Source organism: Trypanosoma brucei, chromosome 8, assembly GCF_000210295.1.
Source record: "Trypanosoma brucei gambiense DAL972 chromosome 8, complete sequence".
In the NCBI taxonomy this organism is placed as follows: Eukaryota; Euglenozoa; class Kinetoplastea; order Trypanosomatida; family Trypanosomatidae; genus Trypanosoma; species Trypanosoma brucei.
In genome coordinates this window covers 2,113,164-2,139,305 of record NC_026741.1, presented here as the reverse complement: position 1 = coordinate 2,139,305, position 26,142 = coordinate 2,113,164, and the positions used below count along the sequence as shown (strand labels likewise).

The window sequence follows — 26,142 nt, the reverse complement described above, 5'->3', positions numbered from 1 at the left end:
GAAAAAAAAACGCCCCACACAGCTCTCCCCCTCCCAATGGATGAACAAATAAATTAAATAAATAAATATATATATATATGCTGATTCCCCTTCCGTACCTACTGTCCAACTGAAACTTCTTTTATATTTGTAACCACAACAGTAGTAAAATAATAACAATAAAATGAATAAGATAGTCAATACGACGCAGCATTAGAGCAATATTTGTACCGGTTTCCCCTTTAGAGCTAATACCTGTAATCCCTTCCTTTTCAAATAACTTTGTACTACCTAATGAATAAAAGAATCTAAATGCCAGATATTCTGAAACCAACAGACAAAGATAATGAGAAAAGGGAAAAGAAAACCTATGTAGCACATGAGGTTGGGGAAAAAAAAAAAAAAGAAGCAGCAGTAGTAGTAGTAGTAATTTTCCAGAAACCTTTGGAAAATGGGTGAACGGCACATGTATTTGTGTTGTGCCCATATGAAACATAAAGAGCATGGAAATGGAACACGTGGACAGGAGGGAAACCACAGTTAAAACAGCGAAGGGTGTGATTTCAGTACTCCAAAGCGGAGATGGGGAAGGAGGGAAACATTGAAAAAAAAAAAGAAGGAGCATTAATAATAATAATAATAATGACAACAACATGACGATGATTATGATTATGATGGGCCGCCACTAAAAAGTGTATTTGCTTCAACACACGAAAACACACATACACGCGTATGCGTTCATTCATACACGCCCACGCACATCAATGGTTGCAATAACTTATTCTACGTAAACAATAATCATAATAATAATAATAAATGAAACCACAACTCACTTTTCAACAAACTCGTTTTACTTCGTTATCTCCCTCTCATCCCCTTCCGTTTCTCTATCGGACACAACCAACCGGAACAACACGGATCACAATCGGTTTGAACGGCCACAGGAAACCAAAAGGTAATGAAAGAAAGAAAAGGGGAAAGGGAAAAATTAACATAATAATAAAAAAAAAAAAAAAGAGACACACATATTTGTATATATTTATATATATACTCAAATGGATCCCCGCTTAAACAATCTCATCATCACAATCGAAATTTTCAAAAAAAAAGCTTCATTGGACAGCAGTAAACCCACCTGCTTCATATGCTTCCCCTTTCCTGTCTAAAGCCACTTCTCACACACAAAAACTGCCAAATAAAGCCAATGCTCGAACCAAATAAAATGTGTGGAAAAGAAGCGGAGGCGAAGAGAAAGGTTAAAAGCAAGAGGAAGCGCAGTTTCTTTTTTTTTTTTTAATATATATATAAACAAAAAAAGGGAAGCAAAAGGGCATGCGGCTCGCTTATGGTGGCGGTGGGGCTGCAACGAAACTGGAAATAGTCCAATAAAAAAAAGGGGGTAAAAAAAGGCCCCACCACCGTTATAAGCGCCCGTGTTTCCTTTAAACGCATACAAACATAAAGACGTGCAGATTTCCCAAGTACCCGCTTGTCACAAACGAAAAAAAAAAAAAACTAACGTGTCCAGTTTCCCAGTCACATACATACACTGATCAGCTCCCAATATTACCACATAGCGCTTGCCTACGTGTCATCGCTGACTTAACAAATTGGTAAGTAAGTAAATCAAAACTATAATCTATTCTCACAGAGCGGGCATGCATAGATATAAAAATATACGTATATAACAAGAGTAAGAAACATCCGCAACAGCCACCTCCCCGTTTTGAAGAAGCGGCAGCCTCCAACAGTGTAATATCTTTTCATGTAAACAAAAGTGAGGAACTCAAGCAAGAAGAAGGAGGGGAATTTTTAGTAATAATAATAATAATAATAAAGCAGAAAGCCACCTTAAACAAGAGGGATGAAAACTCTTTTAAAAAATGTTGACAGAAGAAAAATTATGCTTAGTCGCCACAGCAGGTATCGATCTCGCCGCCCATTTTCTCTCACGTGCGCGAACCTTGTTCCTCACAATGCATAAATCCGGCTGGGACACTTGGTTTAATTTTATTTCACCTCATTTCTTTCAGCCATTGCCACTTTGCAATCACGGGAAACTACAGTTTATCGTGCATCAATACCATCATCCACCCTTCTCATATTAACATCCACTAACACAACTGCCAATATATATATATATATATATATACACATCAATATGCACATGTGTATATATCTGTTATAATTCTATACTACTACAAGTTCCTATGGACGGGTGGCGCAACTCACTGCAACGGCAGCATCAAACCAAAAAAAAAATCCCCGCCATCAACAACTCTTCCTACGTCGTACTATTACCTGTAAGTCCCCAGGCTCACCTCCACTTTATTTTCCTGGTTCCAATACTTTTTTTTTTTTATTTAGCTGTAGAGCTCAACATATTCGACCTTAATCCCATGGAGAAAAGAAGGAGAAACCGAAGCACCCAACATTTACCACGTGGTGGGAATCCGGTTCCTCATCGCTTCTGTCGTTCGGTAGTGCCTCAAGCGTCACCGGTAACGGTTCCGCGACGGACGGGGCATGATACAAAGAGGTGGCAACCGGCGGTGCGTTCTCAAGACAGCGGACCTTCTGCAGCGCCGCTGTACTAATCCGAATCTGCCGCATCTTCCGCCTTCTTCGGTTCCAAGAAACCTGCACCTGAACATCTGTGTCCTGAGCCCGCCACCAGTCCATCGGAAGATAAATCCTCTGGCTCTCCTCATCTTCATGTTCTTCCTCTTCATCCTTCGCTTCATCATCTTTTGGTTCCTTTTGGCATTTACTCCACGCCACTTCAATCTCCTCCCCATCGTCGTTGCCGCCGTCAAGAATCTGAGTTTCACCAAAGGGGGATGATGATATTTTCTTTCCATCCGATTCTGCCGCTGGTGCTTGGTTCAGCCGGCTCCAACATTTTTTCGCCCACTGCTCAACCTCCCGCACCGCCACCTGAAGCTCCCATTGTCGTTCAAAGAGACTCATCGAGTAAAGTAAAGCAGCCACAAAACAAACACTCCCTCGAGGTGCGGGTCCCTCACATCCGACAGATTCGACACCATTTACCGTCGTAGTTCCAACTGTCGAACCTGTGGGTTCCAGATAATTCTTCACAGCAGCAAAGATTGCCCCCCATTCCTGATTGAACTGATACACGTAGTATTCATAATCGAATGACCCCGAGCAGAAGTATGCGTAATATTTGTTTCGAGTAATACCAAACACTTCATCATTGGGATTACCACAGCCGCAACCGCCGACATGCCCGTCCTCCACGGCGTTCACACCAACAGCACCAGCAGATGCTGCCCTGCGTGCTGACTCTGCTTGTAGATACGTCGGCACATAGTAAGTGTACAACTGAGCAAGTCTTAACTGCAGACGCCACGCATGACGCATTGATTCGGCAAGCAGCCACATGAGTGCAACCACCTGCTGAGAGTGTTCTGCCAGCACAATTCGCTCGATATACCTACGGGAACCAAGTGGATACCGCTGTTGCTGCTTTGGTTTGTGCAGCGGCTGGACAACGGTGGAAATGGTGCTGCAGCCGCTGTCGTGTGCAACCGAATGGTCTGCGTTCGAGTACCCCAACGGCACTTCCGCCTCCTCTGCAGAAGCAGCCGTCTTCTCTCGGCGTTTGCAGTACTCGAACAAACGGTCCAGTTCGTGCAAATCAATGACATCGTCGCAATCAATGTATGTCGAGCTGTCGTCGTTGTAACTGGAAAGGGACTTCAGTGGATTTATGGTATCATTCCAACCAGCAGATCGGTCCCCCGAGGGCGCCATGTTGGCTGAAGCTCTAACGTGTCTCGAAAGGTTTTCTTCGGTAAGTTGTCCTGGAGTTTGGAGAGTGTCCCTGGAAATACGGTTTCTCTCCTCCTCCAAGAGCATCTGTTCATCACGTTGGAGTTCCCTCCGTCGCCGCTGCTCTGCCACCAACTGTGCCTTCTGTTCCTCCTTCCGCTGCTGCCGAAGGGGATCGTCGTCCGGTGGCAATGGCGATTGTGAAGGAGATGGTGCACTCGATGAAACTGTTGAAGTTAAAGGAATGGATGGAATGGTAGAACCACTGCTGCTTGGGGTTAAGGTCTTGGTGGACACCCCATCTAATGTAAAATGCATACGTCGCGTATCCGTCACCACCCACCGGGCACAACTCCCTAAACTACTACACTGCTCTTTGCTATTAAGGCAGCTACGAAACTTGTCCGCTGCAGCCAAGGGTTGGTAGCCATCGTGAGAAAGTGAACGCGATTGTCGCCGTGGTTCGGCAAAGACACTTTTGAGCTTTGGTCCGCAATTGTCGTCAATCTCCACTTCACCTGCAAAAGTTTGCGAGGACACACACGTATCAGCCTCACTGAGGTTGGTTGTAGGGGCGCTATAACCCCCAACCTCAGGAGCGCACAAAAGCCGACGCCAGAACGGCAACGAATCACGGTCATGTCTTTTCCACTTGGGGTAAGTGTCTGCATCTGAAGCCGGCTCCCCTTGCGCCTGGGGCCTCTTAAACGAAAGCCATTTCAAAATCATTCGCTGCTGCGTTACCATTACAATTCCAGAAAGAAACTAAAAAACGTAGACGGGAACGGCACAATCACGCACAACAGTTACCGATTCCGCCAGGTGTAGTGAATTTGCGTTCGGTGCTTAACGCACCACTGAAGTGCACAAGCGTCTCCGTGTATGTATGTCTACGGGTCACTGTTGAGTTCAACTGTGGACGGAACAGTAATCCTCACCCTCTCAAACTTTTGTTGCACTCCCCACACACACAAGACGAGTTCAACAACAACAACAAAGAAGATGAAAAGCCGGTGTTATTGATGTTTGCCAGTGTGTCAACCCCACTTACACCCGCTTTACCTCCTTTAACGCGACGCTCAGAGATCCAAGGAAAGGGAACAGCAGTGCAAGGTTCAGCAGGAACAAAAGTTAACGGTGACTGAGCTGCAGGTGATCAAACTTACGGCAACGGTAATGGTAAGAGTCGTGATGCTTTGAAAAAAAAAAAAATGATGCTTTCGGCGAGTGCGTTGTTTCAGCACACACACACACACACACACACAAATAAACCATTGCACAAATGAGGGCACACCACGAGGGAGAACCCTGCGGCGTACTTCTCCCCCCCCCCCCCATTAGTTCATGGAAGCAACCAAGTCACTGAAACGTTGCAACTCCGGCTCGAATACACAGCCTTTCAGTGGACAACTCCTTCTAACGTTGATTATTGAGGGGAATCTGAAGAGAAAGAAAACTCATCAGCCCTTCTTCACGTCACCTTCTGGCTTCGCAGACTGCCGCCCCCGCAACCACAGCGCAATGACCATAATGCCGACACCCACGGCAACGGCACGCTGCAACGCCAACGTCTCCTTTGGGTTCTTGCGACTCAACTCCCGTTGCCGCCGCATCTCCTTCTCCAATTCCGCTTTTGCCTTCTCCTCTTCAGACTTCACATGTTGTGACAGCCGGGCGGTGCACAAATTTTCCTGCTCGCAAACAGCGGATGGGCCACCACCGCGGGTTCCAGCAACGCGCTCCGGCAGCAACTGTGCAAAGGCTTCCCGCGCAAGTGCCTCGCTCACTTCCTCCAATGCCACCTCACACGCTGCTGTGTTGACAGATACGTACCATATCGGCCCACCTTCTGTACTTTCACTCTTTTCATCACGCTCCTCTTTCCCTTTGTCATATGATGCGTCTACTTGGTTATTTCTTTCCTTTACACGGTCGCAGAGCTTGTCAATGGCATCATGTACATTCGTGACGAGCCGCTGCCTCTCACCCGACCGCAGAGCGTCGCTATTTTTCGGCGTCCGGGGCGCGCTCCCCTCCTGCTGCTGCTGCTGGCGGAGTTGATGCTGCAATTTCTCCGTTGGTTTCATAACCTCCTCCATGAACACAGCAGTGAGTGCCATGCAGGCGCGGCAGTTGTCCAGCTGCTGCTCCTCCTCTTCGCTGAGCTTCGTGTAGCCATCTTTTTCGGATGTGGTTGCGGCGAAGTGCGAAAAAATAGGCAGAAGCAACATCAACAATAATGGGTTTAATATTCTGATGAATAGCATTGGTGTGTGTATTAGTATGCTTGATTTTGTTCCCTCTTTGTTATTGGGTCACTGCCGCTACCGTTACGAATGACGCTACCTTTACGACTAATACAGCTGCCGATGACGCTGATGTTATTGTCACTGTTTCTTTAGTTGCTCAGCGAGAGAGGGGGGAAACAAGTCAAAGCGGAGGACTACAGAAATATATGACTAAGAAAAGTAAGTTTTGGCCACCATTTGGGTGCCAGTTTGCCAATACGTAATTTGAAAACAGGTGGAAAGCGGCTGCATGTAATTCAAGGTGGAATTAATCGCCGCAGAAACATTCCGCGCACGCGCAGGTTGAAACGCCCACAACTGGCAGTAGGCACCTTCAGCATACAGTGAAGTCACTGAAATGGAAACGATACTGCATGTAGCATCTTTTTGTTCATCCATACATCCCCCGAGGTAATCGCATCGTCCAAACACACGCCTTCCACACACAAATAAGTTATATCTACACTTGGTTAGCTGTATTTATACATTAATTAGAAAAAAGGGGGGAAAGCAGGAAAATAATCTTGAGTACAGCGCGCTCCACAGATGACAAACAACGGAATACGTTTTTTTTTTCAAAACATAGCCACCTCTCCCTGTCCCAGGAAATAAGGGCTGCTGCATTTTAAAAGATTGTACACACCCCCCAAATGGTCAAGATCAAGCAGCTAAATAACGACACTGCAGCTGAAGCGCCTTCAAAGTGAGATGCGATCTTCAGGTAGTAAACTTATGGACAAAAAAAAAAAAGGAAAGCCATGAAAACAGAAGGAACCCTTAACATTATTTCTACAATGCTCGCACGTTTGAACGGCAGACGCTGCAGCCGCACCAACGAAAATTATTACACCAAAACGAATTCGGTACAACAGCAATCACACTCATCTAAAGTAAACGAAAAGTAAAACAGTACTAACAACTACAGAACCAGTCAAAGAATATTCAACTATACCAACCATGTGAGACCATAAATACAGTAATCACGTAAACAACACATCGTATACGAGAAAAACGAGTAAAGAAAAGAAAGGGGAAAATGCGAATAATGTAGAAGGCAAAGTCAAAAAGACCGCCAACACGTCCAAACTGTACATGCCACAAAGACGAGACACGACCGTGGTAACATCAGTCACCGATTGCATACCACAACAACGCCGGTCGAAAGCTTCCATTAGCCTCTACGAGATTTTCATTATCCTTCTCGACATTCCAACCCCAACGTCCGCAACCACACCGTGCACAGTAAAACCCTGGCAAAACAAGTAAGGGATACACCCATTCACATGAATAGGAAAGTATATGATGTAAATATGCGAGACAACACAAACATATACACGTGTCACTCCCGCAAATAGAAACTAAGCACAGTCGCATCGCCGCGAGGTCCACCGTTGGTTTGAGAGTGTTGGCTCAGCACTTCACGGGCACGTTGCCCCAAAACCATTTCAAGCGATTTCTGCCTATATGTGTCATCTGACATCGGAACACAACACCCGACATCCCCTGAAGGGGACCCGCACCTCCTAGCGGATCTCATTGGAGGCCTTCCACACCCACTAAAAGATGCCGCACGCCGCGACCCCGCACCCGAACCATCGCCAAAACGCGAGGCCACATTGCAAACTGTGCAGCGCGTTCCGGAAAGCATGCTAGCTACGTCACGAGGTTGGCACCGACTTGCATTCTTCCTGCACTGTGGGTTAACAGTGCTCAGCGGTGCAGCTTCACGGTTGTTAATCGTAGTGACGCTCACGGAGGAACCCATACAGTCGATAACTGTGGCAGAGTGACTCTGATGGTGAGAGGGTGAAGTCTTCTCAACAATTGGAATGAAGCTATCCGGTTGTGCCTCCCTGATTCTCCAAATTGTTGTTCCATGCTCTCCGTCACGCTCACGAGAATCCATCACAGAGCTCCTTAAACTCCCAGCAGCCGACGACATTCGCGACGGTCCCATTCTCCTCCCACCGTCTCCCGCAAATAGAGGCAGTGGCCTCCAAACATTATTGCGTCCAACTAGGCCTGTGCTACAACCACCTTCTTCTGACACTCGGTTTCGCGGTACACTTTCTGCACGCCCAGACACCCTGAAGTTGGAACTGGCTGTTCCCTCGGCCGCATGTATTCCTTTATTCGGTTGGCGCCTGCCCAAATCATCCCTTGCCTCAGTGGAGGGATCGCCACGGGGTCGGGATTTGGACTTCTTTGCTTGGTTACCTCCAAGAACACCACTGCTCGCACCAGATGATTTCTCAAAGGAACGGCTGGGAGGCTTGACAGCCGCCGCTCGCAGTAAACTTGGGCACGAAAACGAGATCTCGGGCGACAGAAGCATCGACGAAGGAGATTGCGACCTCGTGGCAACTGGCGTATGAGGGGCAGGACCTTTTAATGGCGAAACACTGAGACACGAAGTCTCCCACGTGGGGTAAGAACAACCTCCACGATCCTTTACAGTATCTTCCGATAGCCCACAGGTAGAAGACTTTGGCTCAGGATCTGTGCGACCGCAACAAAAATGCATGGCGTACTCGACAGCAGTCATAAACACCTGTCCGCATGTGGTACACTCAAACACATGACCCTTGCAGTGGACGTGGCCTTCCTCACCCCCAGGATGCACTAGCAACAGGTCACAGACAACACATACATCGCCTTTATCCTGTCTCCCCTGGGGCACTTCATTCCATGCGGGGTGAGCGCAGTCCCCGCTGCAACCTCCATTGCTACATTCACTATAGTATGCATCATATGTTTCACACACCTTCCGCTCTTCGCAACACCCCTCTTCACCACCAACAGTAACTCTAGGGGAGCACTGCTCCCCACAACGAAAAAAATGGTCATCAAGATCACGAATCACCACATTTGAGCCACATACGGAACAATTCACTAATTGTCCCCCACACCGTCTAACGTGACGGCTGCAACCGAGACGTCCACAATACGGGCACAGCTTTAGCTTTCTATTTAACGAGCATAAAATCTTCCGTTGCTTCCTGTTACGCACAAACGCTCCACAATACACACGGGGCGCACCGCTCGTCATTGTTGTTCTGGTCCGCATCTCCTTGGTAAAACTGCTATAAAAATGAAACAGTAATAACCATTCATTATCAAATGCACAATACACACACATGTATCAGGTAATGTGACAAATGGGGAAAGAGAAGAAAAAGTCACAGTTTGAGCCGCTGGCCAGAACACATGCAATAGCAAATTGAAGCATACTGTGACAAGAACTGTGGGTAGGTAAAGACAAGGAAAAAACACACAATTACGTTAGGGGGTCCGCATTATGGTACAAAAACCGTAAAGGATGTTTCACCCAACACACAAAACCATGCAGTGTCAAGACATGCAAACCTTCAAAGTTGTAGTTTTCATCAAAACGCAACACAAAATTAGTAATGGTACAATTCATTATCTGTGGTAAACTAATAGTGACAGAGGCAATAGAGGAGACACTACGAAAAAAGCTAAGGCAACAGTGTACTACACACAGACTGAAAGAAAAACAAACATATTCCAAAATAGTTCGATAACCATTTACTAAACGTAAAATGCGAGTACGCAGCACATAGGTAAAATGCCTACGAGCAGTCGAAAGTTTTCACACCATCGCCTGGATCGTAGAGAAAACGTGGAGCCACATCCCTCTCATTAGCAAAACGTTGCTTTAGTTTCTCGTATTCATCCTCCCTAACATGGTGCACCATTACGGAACTATCGGTGACAGCAACAACAGTTGGCCCGGCGTGCACGTTATGAAAGGAGCATTTCTTTTCCCGAATGTAAAGTATTTTGCTAGCGTACCCGGCCCTCTGCAATGTTAGTCCAACCATCGCGTCCTCAGCCAGAAGATAGAAACGCTTAATCGTAAACATACTGAGCACTGACGAGGAACTGTTCACTACTTCGCGCAGTGGTCCATAAGAAACAAACTGCTTAGCAACATCACGAGCAAGGGTGTAGCACCAACCAAAAGCGTAGTTAAACCTTGTTCTGCCAACGGTATATCTATCAATCGTACCCCAATATACCCCTCGTCGTGGTAGATCGCGTAAGTCAACAAGGTACTGTGGAACACGCAAAAACATGTCATCATCGCCTTTCGCAATATACGCGGCGCGTGAGAAAACAATCAGCGACAAATCAAACCACATGAATGTCTTGCGACTCATACCAACCTCTGCTTCAACACCCCATTTTCCATCCTGACCCACTTGCTTTTTGGTCGACACACGACCCTCATTCATTGGAAGTGTAATTACATCATTCCACTTCTCAGCCTCCTCTAAGGCAGCAGATGTAAAGACGTAGTTATTGTCGGGGTGACGTGCAAGGATATATAATGGCAGCATACTTCCCACGAAGTCATTTGCACGCCGCGCAACGCCACCATACGCCCAACAAGTCATCCGCTGCAGATGCCTCCGTCGCCGTCTCACATTTATGTCCACAGAAGGCACACCAAACACCACCAAATATTCGGCATCCTCCCACTGACGCAAAACTGTGGAGGGGACGTAAGCGAGAGCCTCTCGTATCCACAAGGGATATTTGGAGGGAACGTTAACTACGTGACTCCGCACACTCGGTACCTGCATAACTGCCTTCTCACGATGTTTCATCCCATTATCTCGACGGGGCGTAAGGTAAATGGCTACTATACATAAAGATAAGAGTAACACTGTAGCACAAATGCTGCGCCTCGCGATACTTCTTTGCCTAAATTCACGCTTCCGGGGCTCCGACAGGGACATAGACTTACCTCCGACAAGAATACAGGAAGGGCAACAACATATCAAGTGTAATTATAATCAGACAAAATGACAAATATAACAAATGCTATTACGGCAGGTGGAAGAGTGGAAAAAGGAAAGAAGGCATATAAAAGAATTTAAATTGTTTGTTAACTTGATACAGTTCTTGATTACACACCTCAGCTCTGTGTGCTCGCTACAATAAACACTGCACAGATCGTCAAACTCTTTGCATGCCAAGTCGTAACCAACAGACAGCTCAGCATACCCACAAAATCACACAGCACCATCCATATCAATCGTACCCCAATATACCCCTCGTGATTACTTCAATTGACACTGTATCACTCACTGCTTCCCTCTTGCGGCAAGGGCTGACGAGTATAAGTGGTGCAGCTACGCGGCTGTTAATCGTAGTGACGCTCACGAAGTGAGCTTTGAGGTCAGTACCTTTAACTCCAATTTGTTCTCGCGCTTTCTTTTCCTGCAGGATCACCGTATACAGTCGCGGCCCGCACAATGCAACTGGCTGCATGTTCGATTGCGTTGAGTTTAACATGCAGTTCATCGCCCGCTACGGAGAGAAACGCTAATGAACGGGCACACAATTCCGGAGAAAAGATGTATTAAAGGGAGATTTGCAGTAATTGTTTTGCGGTGTGGCTGCGGTTTACCCCATGTCACAAATGGGGGAACATAACATGTCTACTAACTCTTACATCATTCTCAAACACAAAGAAATGCGAAATGAACTTAGTGGCAGGAAGAGTGAGCACACAAATTCTCCATGATGAGTCCAAAAGTGAAACAATGGGACGCAACATCAACTTTCCACATTAGTATCTCAAGTAGAGAGCGATTTACTGTACACACATAATTAACAGTACAAACAACCGCGTTACAATAATGGTGGTAGTACAATTCACAGCCAGATAACCGATGAAAGGGCTGGTTGTGTCCGTGTATATTTAATCCACGAAATGCGACGCACCAATGCCTGTCCACCACAGCACGCGTTAAATTACAAGATGTTTCGTGCACCTTCACCATAGCGAGGCAAATCAATTAGAATCATTAAAGAAATACCCCCGTGCTCGTCAGCCCCCCCTCGTGAAAAGACACCGCACCACAGCACGAGTGACCAAATAGCACAAGAGGAGAAATCAAGTCAACTGTCAATCAACAAGACGACGGACATAGACAACAAAAATTCAATTAATGCATCATAACGCACGAGCATAGAATACATACACACCTTAGCAACTCCAAGGAACGAAAAAAAAAAAAATCAACCACAGTAAAGAAGTGCCTCTATGCAGCCACGAGCAAATTCTCCAGCTACCGGCAACTAAAACCCTTCATACCCTCATAAATACTGTAAATAAAACGTGGAGCCACATCCCTCTCATTAGCAAAACGTTGCTTTAGTTTCTCGTATTCATCCTCCCTAACATGGTGCACCATTACGGAACTATCGGTGACAGCAACAACAGTTGGCCCGGCGTGCACGTTATGAAAGGAGCATTTCTTTTCCCGAATGTAAAGTATTTTGCTAGCGTACCCGGCCCTCTGCAATGTTAGTCCAACCATCGCGTCCTCAGCCAGAAGATAGAAACGCTTAATCGTAAACATACTGAGCACTGACGAGGAACTGTTCACTACTTCGCGCAGTGGTCCATAAGAAACAAACTGCTTAGCAACATCACGAGCAAGGGTGTAGCACCAACCAAAAGCGTAGTTAAACCTTGTTCTGCCAACGGTATATCTATCAATCGTACCCCAATATACCCCTCGTCGTGGTAGATCGCGTAAGTCAACAAGGTACTGTGGAACACGCAAAAACATGTCATCATCGCCTTTCGCAATATACGCGGCGCGTGAGAAAACAATCAGCGACAAATCAAACCACATGAATGTCTTGCGACTCATACCAACCTCTGCTTCAACACCCCATTTTCCATCCTGACCCACTTGCTTTTTGGTCGACACACGACCCTCATTCATTGGAAGTGTAATTACATCATTCCACTTCTCAGCCTCCTCTAAGGCAGCAGATGTAAAGACGTAGTTATTGTCGGGGTGACGTGCAAGGATATATAATGGCAGCATACTTCCCACGAAGTCATTTGCACGCCGCGCAACGCCACCATACGCCCAACAAGTCATCCGCTGCAGATGCCTCCGTCGCCGTCTCACATTTATGTCCACAGAAGGCACACCAAACACCACCAAATATTCGGCATCCTCCCACTGACGCAAAACTGTGGAGGGGACGTAAGCGAGAGCCTCTCGTATCCACAAGGGATATTTGGAGGGAACGTTAACTACGTGACTCCGCACACTCGGTACCTGCATAACTGCCTTCTCACGATGTTTCATCCCATTATCTCGACGGGGCGTAAGGTAAATGGCTACTATACATAAAGATAAGAGTAACACTGTAGCACAAATGCCACTTCAGCACCGTGACTAAATCCCTCACCCCCCCCTCCATTTTCCTGGTGAGTCTTTGAGTGGCTAATATATCATGTACCTACAAACGAGGATGGAAGAGAAAGTATAAAAATTAAACGAGAAATCCAAGCCTAATGCGCCATTTTGATGAGTCGGCCAGTGTACGGAGGACGCATTCCTGCAGTAATTAGTATTTCGCAGACAACACCACATGTAAAGAACCAACGAGAAGTGTGACTCTCCTCAAAGCAGAAAAATAAAAAACGTTTATATGCTACGGATACTTACGAACCAGCAATGAGAGCTCAGGATTGGAGGTATGACTGCACCTCTCATATGGAAATGGTAGCATACGCCCACTTTAGCAAAACTGGATAATTAAAAAAAAAAAGTGGGAGACGCCTTCATCACGCACCTTTCCCCACAGCACCACTGTAATTCATAGCGTACATTAAGAGATGGGCAAAAAAAAAAGAAAGAAGCTGGAAGTATCTGAAGGCCCACTTACGTGAAACGGGGTCTAATGATTAGGAATTAAAGTGCCCATCTCAAAAAGAGAGAAATATTGCCCGACGCACCAATAGCGAGATTAGAAACCATGTTGAATCAGTGGTACTCACGGGCGGTGGAAAGAAAGTGTCTAACATCATACACTGCTAATAATAAAGTCTCCTCTTTTAATCCCGGCTGCATTGCCAGTCCCTTTATATATGTAATTCCCAAAATAAAAATAAAAACACTTTCTTAATTAGCCTTTTAGACACTCCAACCCCAACGTCCGCCACCACACCGTGCACAGTAAAACCCTGGAAAAACAAGTAAGGGATACACCCATTCACATGAATAGGAAAGTATATGATGTAAATATGCGAGACAACACAAACATATACACGTGTCACTCCCGCAAATAGAAACTAAGCACAGTCGCATCGCCGCGAGGTCCACCGTTGGTTTGAGAGTGTTGGCTCAGCACTTCACGAGCGAGTAAATACCTGCTGCAGCACGTGCAGTAAAGGTGCCTTAATGAAAAATGGAATAAAACAAATTAAGAGAGTAAACGTCATGTTGGTACGTGTTCTAACTAACCGACCTTCAACGCTCCTTCACTTAAATGAGCACTTTAGCAAATGCGTTTCATCACAGCGGCGTCGACACCAACCGTGTCCCTCGTGATTACTTCAATTGACACTGTATCACTCACTGCTTCCCTCTTGCGGCAAGGGCTGACGAGTATAAGTGGTGCAGCTACGCGGCTGTTAATCGTAGTGACGCTCACGGAGGAACCCATACAGTCGACAACTGTGGCAGAGTGACTCTGATGGTGAGAGGGTGAAGTCTTCTCAACAATTGGAATGAAGCTATCCGGTTGTGCCTCCCTGGTTCTCCAAATTGTTGTTCCATGCTCTCCGTCACGCTCACGAGAATCCATCACAGAGCTCCTTAAACTCCCAGCAGCCGACGATATTCGCGACGGTCCCATTCTCCTCCCACCGTCTCCCGCAAATAGAGGCAGTGGCCTCCAAACATTATTGCGTCCAACTAGGCCTGTGCTACAACCACCTTCTTCTGACACTCGGTTTCGCGGTACACTTTCTGCACGCCCAGACACCCTGAAGTTGGAACTGGCTGTTCCCTCGGCCGCATGTATTCCTTTATTCGGTTGGCGCCTGCCCAAATCATCCCTTGCCTCAGTGGAGGGATCGCCACGGGGTCGGGATTTGGACTTCTTTGCTTGGTTACCTCCAAGAACACCACTGCTCGCACCAGATGATTTCTCAAAGGAACGGCTGGGAGGCTTGACAGCCGCCGCTCGCAGTAAACTTGGGGACGGCGATAGGCATTCAGCATATGATGGCAGCGAGGTGGTAGTTGCGGATTGCGGCCTCGTGGCAACTGGCGTATGAGGGGCAGGACCTTTTAATGGCGAAACACTGAGACACGAAGTCTCCCACGTGGGGTAAGAACAACCTCCACGATCCTTTACAGTATCTTCCGATAGCCCACAGGTAGAAGACTTTGGCTCAGGATCTGTGCGACCGCAACAAAGATGCATGGCGTACTCGACAGCAGTCATAAACACCTGTCCGCATGTGGTACACTCAAACACATGACCCTTGCAGTGGACATGGCCTTCCTCACGTTGGGTAAGGTGTGGAAGCGTGTCGCAACAAACAGCACAGGGCCCTTCTTTGCGATGACCATTGCAGGAGCCCCCACAGCGAACGGAAGATACGTTGCTCCCGTCATTCTTCTTTCTGCATTCCCCTCTGCATACATCATGGGTTTGATGTGTATACGGTCCCTTGCAGCATTTCCCCTTGGAAAAAGATAGAACGTTTTTCTCTTTTTGTTCCTTGTCGTGATTGGTTTCGGAAGTGGTGGGGATGTTGCCTGGTTTCAGCCCCCGACAACATTTCGCACAGATGATAAGAGTACCCTCAACCGCTCCTAGTCCCATGCACTGCGCCTCATGAGCTGCAAGATCATGAAGATCAACTTCCTCGCCACAATTCCGGCATTCTCCCACACAAAAAATCAATCGGTCAGTGAAGGCGCTACAACCGTAGCACTGACAACTGGGGCACCTCCTCAGCTTTGCAGCCATAGAGTCATTATTATTGGACACGCAAGCAGTTACATGACCCTGAGAAGTCATGCGCCGTGCAGGCGCACCGCTCGTCATTGTTGTTCTGGTCCGCATCTCCTTGGTAAAACTGCTATAAAAATGAAACAGTAATAACCATTCATTATCAAATGCACAATACACACACATGTATCAGGTAATGTGACAAATGGGGAAAGAGAAGAAAAAGTCACAGTTTGAGCCGCTGGCCAGAACACATGCAATAGCAAATTGAAGCATACTGTGACAAGAACTGTGGGTAGGTAAAGACAAGGAAAAAACACACAATTACGTTAGGGGGTCCGCATTATGGTACAAAAACCGTAAAGGATGTTTCACCCAACACACAAAACCATGCAGTGTCAAGACATGCAAACCTTCAAAGTTGTAGTTTTCATCAAAACGCAACACAAAATTAGTAATGGTACAATTCATTATCTGCGGTAAACTAATAGTGACAGAGGCAATAGAGGAGACACTACGAAAAAAGCTAAGGCAACAGTGTACTACACACAGACTGAAAGAAAAACAAACATATTCCAAAATAGTTCGATAACCATTTACTAAACGTAAAATGCGAGTACGCAGCACATAGGTAAAATGCCTACGAGCAGTCGAAAGTTTTCACACCATCGCCTGGATCGTAGAGAAAACGTGGAGCCACATCCCTCTCATTAGCAAAACGTTGCTTTAGTTCACTGTAGCTATCCTCCTCAATATCATGTACCATTACGGAACTATCAGTAACAGGGAACATATCAGGTCCGTCACGCACGCTATGAAAGGAGCATTTAATTTTGTCGGCACAAAACGTCCCGTTATTCTCCAAAAGCTCCGTGGTGTAGTGGAGCTAACGTTGAGGCTTACCCTAATGAAGTGATTTGGGGTGCAAACCCACATGGGAGATGTTGCCACCGCACATGCTAGTTGATGTTGAGCAAAAGCAAGCGTCGCCCGCCCAGTTAGGACAGACTTAGAAATAGAACTTTAGAAACTCAGAAGAAGAGTTTTCTTCACGACTCTCTCTCTTTCTGCTTCGCCCTTGATTCAAAAGTTTCGCATTGATATTGTTCTTTGGCTTCTAACCATTACATTCTAACGAAAACAGTTGAAATCGCAGAGGAGGAGGAGGAGGGGGCGAGGTTAACCTCATAAACATCGCTGAGAAACATGTGCAGAAACCAACAAAACTCACGCCTGCAACCCACACACAAACATTTGCGTATCACAACAGCTGTGAATGCGCAACTGCACTAAAAAGAGTAACGATAGTGGTGGCACATGTGAACGCAACAGCTTCCAAGGAGGAAAGATTTGATCAGGTAATTAGCATCGCTCGCAAACTGTAGAGGGGGGGAATAATAACAATAATGAAGGTGAAAGTGAAAGCAGTGAGAAGGAGGGAAAGAGGGAGTGAGAAATTGCCTAAACAAATGCCGAGCACCCTAAGATGTTTCTAAACTCGGATACCCTAAGATGAAAGTGAGAGAAATGGTTCAAATAAGGACTGAAAAAAAAAGAGAGAACGAAAAGAGATGATGTCCTCTAAGACCAACTGGTAGCTGGAAAAGTCACATTTATTATAGCAGCACTGAACATACCAAAAAAAAGTCTAACGTTTTGTGCTCCCCATCCGGAGGGAATTGGCACGTGGAAAGGAAAAATTCGCCTCTCGCGAGGTCTTCAAAGTTTGTTTGCATGTCTGGTGTTGAGGTAAGTCGGGTGCAAAAAAGAGCTAAAAGTAGATGAAAACGCAGGTGAGGAGGTTGTTTTTCCTTTTTCTAAAAAATAATAAACTTACTTCCCTCCTCATCTACACCACCAAAAAAAAAAAATCCTGAAGCATAAATGACAGAAACGCAAACCTCCAAAAGACCTGAACCGCCACAACAAACAATTGGACACACTCCTAAACGGATCCTTCTGTAAGATGCGACGCTCGGAGAGATATCGCTTCTCTCCCTCTTCCCATTCATTAAGTCCTCACATTTTATAATCCCCTCCCATTTCCTCAGAAGCCCAGCATGCTTTACTTAAACAGTCTCCGCCTTCGCTTACCTGCTTTGCGCTTCACACCTACACTCCACTTAAAAAGCGCGCCTAAAACCACAAATCTTCGATTCCCATCAACCGAACGGTAAAAAGACAGAAACAAACAAACATATATATATATATATATATATATATATATGCGGCCAATTACATAATCAGAACCGCTTCGGTGTCCTCCTACGGGCACCCAAATTGGCGTTTACGGCCGGTGCACTGAACCCGATCGGCGGCTGGCTAAGCAATGGTAGCGCAGTGCCAGTGGAAGCAGCGGCTAAGCCTTGTACACCCTGACCAAATGGGTTAGAAGCATTCTCTCCATCCCGTTGCGACGAAGCGAATGGATTAGTTACTCCAGCGGACGCACCGAAGGGTGTGGGAGGACTCAAGACCCCAGCAGACATCAAAGCGCCAGTCCCAAATACAGACGACGCACCGGACGAAGCAACAGCTTTCGCGTTGGAAAACACGTCATTCTTCACCTCTGAGGCCCCCGCAAGTGGAGCTGCCGTCGCTGAAGAAGAGGAAGGGAATAAAAATCCTCCTAGAGAGCCTGTGGCACCTGTCACTGCCGTGGAACCAGCCCTAGAAAATGGTGATATTGTTGTATTGGCGCCAGCAGTTGATGTCTCGGCGACCTTAGGCATGCCTCCGAAGCTAAAACCAACGGTGGAAGCAGGTGCAGTGGTGCCTATGCCACCAAAAGAAAACGCACTACCTGGTGCCGGAGCTGACGTGGCTGCTGAACTATCACCCGTCGCGTAACCACCAAATAATGTGGTTGGTTTCCCGGCAGTTGGTGCAGTCGCACTTGTGCTGCCAGGTGAGACCGGATTCGTTGGAAGCGCACCTGTTGCCGGACTCACAACTGGTGGGGCAGCACCGGGCGTAGCTGGCGGTTTGTCGCTGAGAGTATCGGCCGCGCCGGTAGCACTAAACGAAAATGTGCCTGGCAATGCTGGTGTTGTCCCTTTCCCATCAGCAGGCGAAAAGCTTACGGTAGCAGCAAACGGATTGGGAGGTTTGTTAGTGGAGGATGCAGGTGTGCTTGCACCACCGAATGTATATGAGGCAGATGACGCAGTTGCTGTTGCCGAGACTCCAGCATTCTTGGATGAGTCAAACGGAGAAGATGCATTCCCTCCGGGGGCCGTAGTTGTAACTGCGCTGCCAAATGAAGGTGTGCCATTTGATGCCGGAGCCGGCGCTGACCCACCAGCCGTGGTTGCAGATGCTGCAGAAACTCCAAAGGGATTGGACGGCTTGGCAACAGATCCTGCAGTTGCACTTACACCAGTGAATGAAGGTGCGCTACCCGATGCTGGCTCCGGCCTCGATCCCGCAACGGAGTTGGAAGCAGCAGGTGAGGAAGTCGGTTGTCCACTGAGGTTGGCGTTAGGTTTTGCACCACCAAACGAAAATGGGGTCGTGGAAGAATGACTAGTTGCGCGTTCGTCATTCAACAACGCAGGTGGAGGAGCCCCAAGGGAGGTGACCTGCCCGCTAGCAGAAGCCGAAACTGAATTCACTGCGACTTGTGAGACACGCGGCTGGTGCTTCATATCTTCTAACAGCCTTTCCAGCACTGCTATTGAAGTAGTGTTCCGGCCAATTTCCTTGCGCAAAGAAGGAAGCTCACCCTGAACGCATTCCACCAGACTCTCCATTCCGTTTAGAGAAGCGAGTGAGCGCTCTACGGATGTACTCCGTCCTTCCAAAAGCTGGACATGTTTAGACAGCTGTGCCACTTCCAGCCGCAGCTCTTTTACCGACTGGTCTGCACGCATCTTGAGTCGGTCATTTTCCTCCCAGCTCCGTCTCAACTCTTCCCGTGTCTCTTCCACAACCTTGTTCAGTTGCTCGTGTCGCTCCTGCAAACGCCTCAAGTCCTTCCGAAAACTAGCCAAATCTTCCTTTTCCCCGCTATCTTCACCTTCCGCAATCATAATAAGCTCCTTCCGGGGCAACTTCGCATACCGGTACCCGTCCGACGAATCACTGTGTGTCGTAGATTCCACAAAATTACCTGCACGCGGCATGAAGTTTTGGTGGGATTCACAAGAAGAATGTGCCACCACGTCACCGCGGCGGGAAACGGAAGCCGCCACTGCCTCCATAAAACCCATTGTGTTTTCCCCCGCGGAACCGTTATGGTACCGACCGTGCCATGAGGCTTCTCGTCCCCTTTTAAGACGCAATGAAGACACCGCCGACGGACGTATAGATGTCTTCGGTGATGTTATTTGCAACGAGAGTTGCGTCGGTGCGTCACTCAATGTTACTTCCTCAGCGGATGCATTTGGGGTGAAAACACGTAAGCCCGCCACAGAATACTCAGGTGATATAAAATAGTTCGACACGATGCTTTTTCGATGCATGCGTCCCAGAGCCAAACAATAAAACAAAACAAACAGTAATGCCAGGAATCAGTACACCCTTTGGCACCCTACTAGCGCCAAAGTTATTAGTACAGGCTAATGAATGGAGAAAGAAAAAGCAAGTTAAATGCAGCAGAGAATACTGAGGGGTTGAAAGGAAACAACAAGAAAAAACAGACAAGCAATAAGGTGCCTAAGCATTTAATAACAACAGCATTAGAGGCCCTAACAATAGCATGCATTTGCACTTTCCTTAACTTGCTGGAGTATCGTCACACCAATCCCTGATAGATGTCTCTGACGCCGCAGTGGTTACCGCTGGATGCGGTGCATCGAAATACTCCTCTTCATACCATTAGTGAACTCCCGTCTTCACTGTAAACAAAGGTGCAGCGCCGGAAGCAACTTTAACATAAGCGGTTTTGTTACCTTTAAGCCAGAAACCACATGAGATCCCACGGGTCACGCCCTTTGACGCTGCCGTCACCAACCACACCATTCAAAAAAGGGGGGAAAAAAAAACATCGTTTACGTACTCCCTGGTGACCAAGATGTCACATCTGATATCACGCGTATCCACCACCATGTTTTTCACCCCAATTCTTTATTTTTACGTTTTTCTGCTTTTGGTAAAAATAGTTGTACTGCAGGCGGCCAAGGGTTAGGGCTGTAACCTGTAAGAGAGTGTAACACAAATATAGATAGATAGATACATGTAAGCACGTTGCCACACCACATGCAGAATCATAAAACGGAATATTAATTTTGAAGGGAGAGGGGAATATGACTTTTGAGAGTTGTGCAGTCCAAACTGAATCAGATGGGCAAAGAGGCTGAGCACGGCAACAAAGGTTAAACATCATCACCACCGCCGTAATGAAGCGGAACAACCGCCAGGTGGCATCATCACCATCTCAGTGGTGTTGTCTTCTCTGCGCAGTCAACATATGCGGCCCACTCAAACATAATTCACATCGAGACAAACGACTACACAACGGCACACTTTGATAAATCTTTAGACGAGAACATATAGTACACGGCGACCGAAAAAAAAAAAAAAATAAACTGTCATCTGGGAAAAGTTTCAGGCCGCCGCCGACGCTCCGTTCCAACCCGGGACCGAAATGATGCAACCACCAGGAAATACCGCGGCGGAGAGTCTCCCGCCGTACACGCAGCGGCTATCCAATCCTATTGCTAACGGTTTGTATTGTTCCTGCAAACCTCTCCGTGCATCGTGGCCAAACACCACCGTTTCAGGACCGCGCCACATCGAGGCCCACGGCTTGCCGCCATCATTTGTTTCTTCCGTGGCCGTAAGCGTCACTCCACCCGTGGCCTCTTGTTCCTTCTCAATAAGATTACGCATAGTGGTGACTTCATCCTCGTATTGGCGATCCACTGGACGTTGCGGGTGAAGTCCAGCATGCGCCACCATCACATTATGGGCGGGGATGCGGATGATGTGCGGAAGCTGCGACAAATATGTCTCCACATCAGTAGGTATGGATTGCGCCAGCGGAGCCAAGGAAGATTTTGCGTCCCTCCCCTTTAGACACTCCTTCTTGCCTAATTTTTTGACAAGTTTGAGCAGTTTCGCATCATGATTGCCGAGTACGCTGTAAGCCCCAAGGCGTTTGAGAAGGCGGACCACACCAAAGGAATCTGGTCCTTTGTTCACCAAGTCACCCACCGCAACTAATGTGTCACTCCCCTGCTTGAAGGAGACCGCACGAAGCAAATCCTCTAATTGCGCCCGACATCCATGAATGTCTCCTACAATTATGACGCGCCCCGTTACGTTAGGAAGTGTCACCACATTGGCGTACCCCCGCACTTTCATCGTAATGATCCCACTGCTATTTTTTTTTATATCTTTTTCACGAGTGGTTCACACACACCTATAGCGTGAGGAAATTTGTAGATTCTTAAAAGGAGTGAAGGTTGTAACGGAAATTAATATCCGCGCAAGAAACATCCACTGCAGCATGAAGCGGATGCAAAATCATTGACCAACAATAAATACATGACCCTGCTACTACACCTCCAACAGGGCACACAATTATTAGAGTCCACATAAATCTAAAAATTGGAAGGATGGAAAATATGTCTCACAAAAGCAGAGGGGCGAATACCACCGCTGATTAAGCACACCAGCGACGAGGAAGAAGAAAAAAACTGCAAGAAAGTCTCTCCTACAGAAAAACACGATACGTCACTCCTCCCTCCTCCCCTCCTCCCCCCCCCCTCTAAAGAAGAAGCAACGGTAATACTTCCCTTGGGTTGGGACATGTTTGTTTGTTTGTTTTAACCTTGACATAACAAACATGTCCCAACGTCTTCACGTTGTTTGAACAATCCCCTCATGATGGACCAACACCACCATTTAGTTGTGTCACGTCCATCCCGTAGCGGCTACACCACAAAACGAAATTCCCCTGAAGGTCTCGCATCACACAAGTATCCGATACAACAGTGGTGACTCAACAAAAGAAGTCATTAATTATTTTAATAATTACTTTTTTTTTTTTAACAAGCCCAACGGGGATGAAAGGCATTGCAATTCAACACGCCACGCTATACCAATTACTGCTGAAGCCGAGACATGGGAACTCAACAGAGGGGGGGAACGAAAAAAAAAAAAACTCCTGTCGCACTGCTTCCTACGGCATCTCACCACATTTATTATCATTATCACCGTTGGTACCGTCATTGCTATTACTATTATTTCTTAATATTGTTGTTCCTATTGTTGGCTACATTAATGTTTTATTCATTCAGTGTGCTAAACAAAACTAAACATAAGGAATATGATCAAAGGGAGAAATAGCACACGCATCGACGCAAACACAAACACAAACACAAACACAGAGATACACATAGGTACAGATATTTATGCATCTGCACATTAGTTTACTCAACACTCACAAACACTTTAAGACATTAGTGCCAACAACAAAAAGTCGCAGAAGCCTGCGAAAGCTTCAATACACTGCACAACCCTTTCCACCACGGTACATATATATATATATGTATATATATATATTTCCCACCTTCCCTCCTCCTTTCCGTCTCCTCTCGCATATTTGCTGCAAGTGAACGCAACTTAGTTAGTCATCATTCTCCCCTCCCTTTCTTTGCATTATATTCATCATGTCGCTGGTTTGAAGTAGTGGTGGGGGAAACGTGGCTTCCAGTAATTGAAACGAGTGTTTAGATGGAAAAATAAAATAAAAAAGACGAAAGAAAGCAAAGAAATGGGAAAGGGAAAGGGAACAAAACCTACAAAATCCACACACACACACACACACAGAGAGAGAGAGAAAGAGAGAGAGAAAGAAAGAAAGAGAGAACCCTTTATCAAGAAACTAGTTAAGGGGTTTCTCCGTCTTGCTTCACCAGACGAGTACGCAACATGAGAGAAGTTCACCTAATCATCTAATCTCATCACTTTAGGAAAAGTGCAGCAATTTTACACAAATGATTTACGTTCCAAGAAACGCTTTAAGAAGAGCAGTTGGAAGACACTCACCAATAACAATGAAGCAACCTGAAACAAACTCCACAGCATCAGCCACCACTCCGCTGCACCAATAATCTCCAGGTGTGTGTGCTGAATTGCCTGAAGATCCTTTTGTTTAACCTCCACATCTCTCATTCGCTTCGCAACGGACTCCACGAGACTCTCCACGGGATCTAAAGCTTCCGGCCCAGCCACGGATTGATAATCCACATGAAAACGGAAGTGAAACGAAATGCGTTTTGGTGTCCCACCCGATTCCGTGTTTTCAAAGCAGGCATGTGCAACTGTGGCTCCAACTGTTGCGGGTACATCATAATTTCCTGTTGAAGCGCTGTCCCAACGTGTCAGTTCTGTTCCATTTTGGTCATGTAACGTCGCCCGTATCTCCCGGCCATCGGCGTCCATAACATTAAACTGAAATGTAACCCGCGTGTGTGGCGGCGCAACTTCACGCACACAAAACACCTCCCGTGGCGCAACTGCAGTTGTCACAGCATTAGCGGTGTTGTAAGCAAAAAGCAGTGCCGTAACTACCAGAAGTGGTGGCAGTATGTGCATCTTATTCATACGTTTGGGTATATGAAATACTTTTCTATCTATATTTACTTGGGTTTATTTGGTTATTTTCTTCTTTGTTTTTCCTCCCCCCCCCTCCCACCCCTTTTCCTTTAATTGCTTAATGTCCGCCCGTATACGTCTTATATTTTTTTTTCCTTCTTTTTTTTCTTCTTTCTTTTCTTCAGGATCCTTCCTTTTGAATTTTTCTTTCTTTCACTCCCCCTCCCCTCCCCAAAAAAAAAGAAAAAAAAAAAAAGAAAAGTGAAGTCTCTTCTCAACTACCTCTCTGTTTCTCTTTCCACACAGTCGCTATTTAATTTACTCGTTTGTTATTATTCGCTTTTGATGTTACTTTGCTTTTGTTTTATTTTTTGTTGAACAAAAATGCAATTATGTCAGGTGTCAGATTATTTTATTTCTTTTTTTTTTTACCTTTTTCCTCCTCCCGCTATATCTATTCCAAGCAGACAAAGAAAGAAAGAAAGGAAAAGGAAAAAAGAGACAAGAAAATAATAAAAGCAGCAGAGATCACGACAATAATAATAATAATAATAGTAACATATAAAAAAAAACATAAAGTGATGAAACGCCACATCAACAATGAAATTCATTTACATATATGTACATTTATTTATTTAATTAATGGGGAAAAAAATAATGGAAAACAAAAAGAATGTAACCTAAACAACTTGCAATCAACAGAAATGTTTTTTTTTTTTAAATGACAATAATATTTCCATCACGTTAAAAAAAAAATAATAATAATAATAAGGCGGTCTTTTTTTTTTTTTAATCATAGCCATAAAGATTAACGTGCGGCATATACTTTGCATCATCAACCTTAACAAAAACAAGAAAAATGATACGAAGAGGAGGTTGAATGCATAAATTATCCCTCTTTTTCTACGTTGTTTATATTATTATCATTATTTAGTTATTTTTTTTTCTTCCTTTTATTCTTCCCTTTTTCTTTTTTTTTTTTCGATGGCGCATTTGACCTGCAACAATTATGATTTTCATTGCGAGTATTTAACTCCAATTGATTTTATGAAATCGGAGGGGTTCAATTAGTTTCTTTTCCACGCCTAATAAATGATATCGCACGCAGTTTTCTTCCATTGCACCCAAAAGAAAATGCCTCAAAGCAAACAAAAAAAAAATGTTGACAACAAAACCTCTTTTTTTCTTTTTTGTTTGCTTTGAGGCATTTTCTTTTGTTGTTTTTTTTTTTGGTTACATTTATGAAAGCAGTACACTTTCAGTTACAGATCAGTAAAAGAGGAATGAAAATTGTTAACAAAGAAAAAAAAAAAGAAAGGGGGAAGAGGGAAGAGGGACGTAACAACAACAGTCACGCGTTACATGTGATGAAGCTTGGTATCTATTCTTTTATATGAGATTCCCGCTTAGATATTTTATTTACTGCAAAAAAAAAAAAAAAGAGCACAACCGTCCCATTCATTTCCAAACCTCATATCCTTTTGGTTTGACGGAATTTTTTGCTTTAGCGGAAACGAAAACTAACGTCCAGGGTTTTACCATATCTTTTTTTTTTCTTCTCCACCCCCCCCCCATCATATCATGTCTTTCCCACGTAACAAACCGCCTGCGTTCCATTCAGTTTTTCTTACGATAAATGAATGACGTATCGGTTAGACATAACATACGCGTAATGTTTGAACCCCACGCACAATTACACGCGCACAATTCACACGTCTCCAAATGATAT

The 26,142-nt window shown here is 45.8% G+C and overlaps 11 protein-coding genes across 11 annotated transcripts; 1 reads left to right on the top strand and 10 right to left on the bottom strand.

Annotated features, from left to right (window-relative positions):
* Positions 1-121: 121 nt before the first annotated feature.
* On the bottom strand, positions 122-634 carry TbgDal_VIII8450 (hypothetical protein, unlikely; the record flags this gene model as incomplete). The annotated part of the gene is made up of 1 exon (XM_011777875.1): positions 122-634. One exon carries the CDS (start codon positions 632-634, stop codon positions 122-124), a length of 513 nt encoding a protein of 170 aa, XP_011776177.1.
* A 1,736-nt stretch (positions 635-2,370) lies between these two features.
* Positions 2,371-4,521, bottom strand: TbgDal_VIII8440 (hypothetical protein, conserved; the record flags this gene model as incomplete). The annotated part of the gene is made up of 1 exon (XM_011777874.1): positions 2,371-4,521. The coding sequence occupies one exon, from the start codon at positions 4,519-4,521 to the stop codon at positions 2,371-2,373; it is 2,151 nt and encodes a 716-aa protein (XP_011776176.1).
* A 713-nt stretch (positions 4,522-5,234) lies between these two features.
* TbgDal_VIII8430 (hypothetical protein, conserved) lies at positions 5,235-6,041 on the bottom strand (the record flags this gene model as incomplete). Its single annotated transcript, XM_011777873.1, has 1 exon — positions 5,235-6,041. The coding sequence occupies one exon, from the start codon at positions 6,039-6,041 to the stop codon at positions 5,235-5,237; it is 807 nt and encodes a 268-aa protein (XP_011776175.1).
* A 1,360-nt stretch (positions 6,042-7,401) lies between these two features.
* TbgDal_VIII8420 (hypothetical protein, conserved) lies at positions 7,402-9,201 on the bottom strand (the record flags this gene model as incomplete). Its single annotated transcript, XM_011777872.1, has 1 exon — positions 7,402-9,201. One exon carries the CDS (start codon positions 9,199-9,201, stop codon positions 7,402-7,404), a length of 1,800 nt encoding a protein of 599 aa, XP_011776174.1.
* A 454-nt stretch (positions 9,202-9,655) lies between these two features.
* On the bottom strand, positions 9,656-10,828 carry TbgDal_VIII8410 (UDP-Gal or UDP-GlcNAc-dependent glycosyltransferase, putative; the record flags this gene model as incomplete). Its single annotated transcript, XM_011777871.1, has 1 exon — positions 9,656-10,828. The coding sequence occupies one exon, from the start codon at positions 10,826-10,828 to the stop codon at positions 9,656-9,658; it is 1,173 nt and encodes a 390-aa protein (XP_011776173.1).
* A 1,338-nt stretch (positions 10,829-12,166) lies between these two features.
* Positions 12,167-13,207, bottom strand: TbgDal_VIII8400 (UDP-Gal or UDP-GlcNAc-dependent glycosyltransferase, putative; the record flags this gene model as incomplete). Its single annotated transcript, XM_011777870.1, has 1 exon — positions 12,167-13,207. The coding sequence occupies one exon, from the start codon at positions 13,205-13,207 to the stop codon at positions 12,167-12,169; it is 1,041 nt and encodes a 346-aa protein (XP_011776172.1).
* A 1,195-nt stretch (positions 13,208-14,402) lies between these two features.
* On the bottom strand, positions 14,403-16,055 carry TbgDal_VIII8390 (hypothetical protein, conserved; the record flags this gene model as incomplete). The annotated part of the gene is made up of 1 exon (XM_011777869.1): positions 14,403-16,055. One exon carries the CDS (start codon positions 16,053-16,055, stop codon positions 14,403-14,405), a length of 1,653 nt encoding a protein of 550 aa, XP_011776171.1.
* A 2,057-nt stretch (positions 16,056-18,112) lies between these two features.
* On the bottom strand, positions 18,113-20,332 carry TbgDal_VIII8380 (hypothetical protein, conserved; the record flags this gene model as incomplete). Its single annotated transcript, XM_011777868.1, has 1 exon — positions 18,113-20,332. The coding sequence occupies one exon, from the start codon at positions 20,330-20,332 to the stop codon at positions 18,113-18,115; it is 2,220 nt and encodes a 739-aa protein (XP_011776170.1).
* A 1,084-nt stretch (positions 20,333-21,416) lies between these two features.
* TbgDal_VIII8370 (diadenosine tetraphosphatase, putative) lies at positions 21,417-22,175 on the bottom strand (the record flags this gene model as incomplete). Its single annotated transcript, XM_011777867.1, has 1 exon — positions 21,417-22,175. The coding sequence occupies one exon, from the start codon at positions 22,173-22,175 to the stop codon at positions 21,417-21,419; it is 759 nt and encodes a 252-aa protein (XP_011776169.1).
* Positions 22,176-23,804: 1,629 nt separating this feature from the next.
* Positions 23,805-24,422, bottom strand: TbgDal_VIII8360 (hypothetical protein, conserved; the record flags this gene model as incomplete). The annotated part of the gene is made up of 1 exon (XM_011777866.1): positions 23,805-24,422. One exon carries the CDS (start codon positions 24,420-24,422, stop codon positions 23,805-23,807), a length of 618 nt encoding a protein of 205 aa, XP_011776168.1.
* A 383-nt stretch (positions 24,423-24,805) lies between these two features.
* Positions 24,806-25,138, top strand: TbgDal_VIII8350 (hypothetical protein, unlikely; the record flags this gene model as incomplete). The annotated part of the gene is made up of 1 exon (XM_011777865.1): positions 24,806-25,138. The coding sequence occupies one exon, from the start codon at positions 24,806-24,808 to the stop codon at positions 25,136-25,138; it is 333 nt and encodes a 110-aa protein (XP_011776167.1).
* Positions 25,139-26,142: the final 1,004 nt, after the last annotated feature.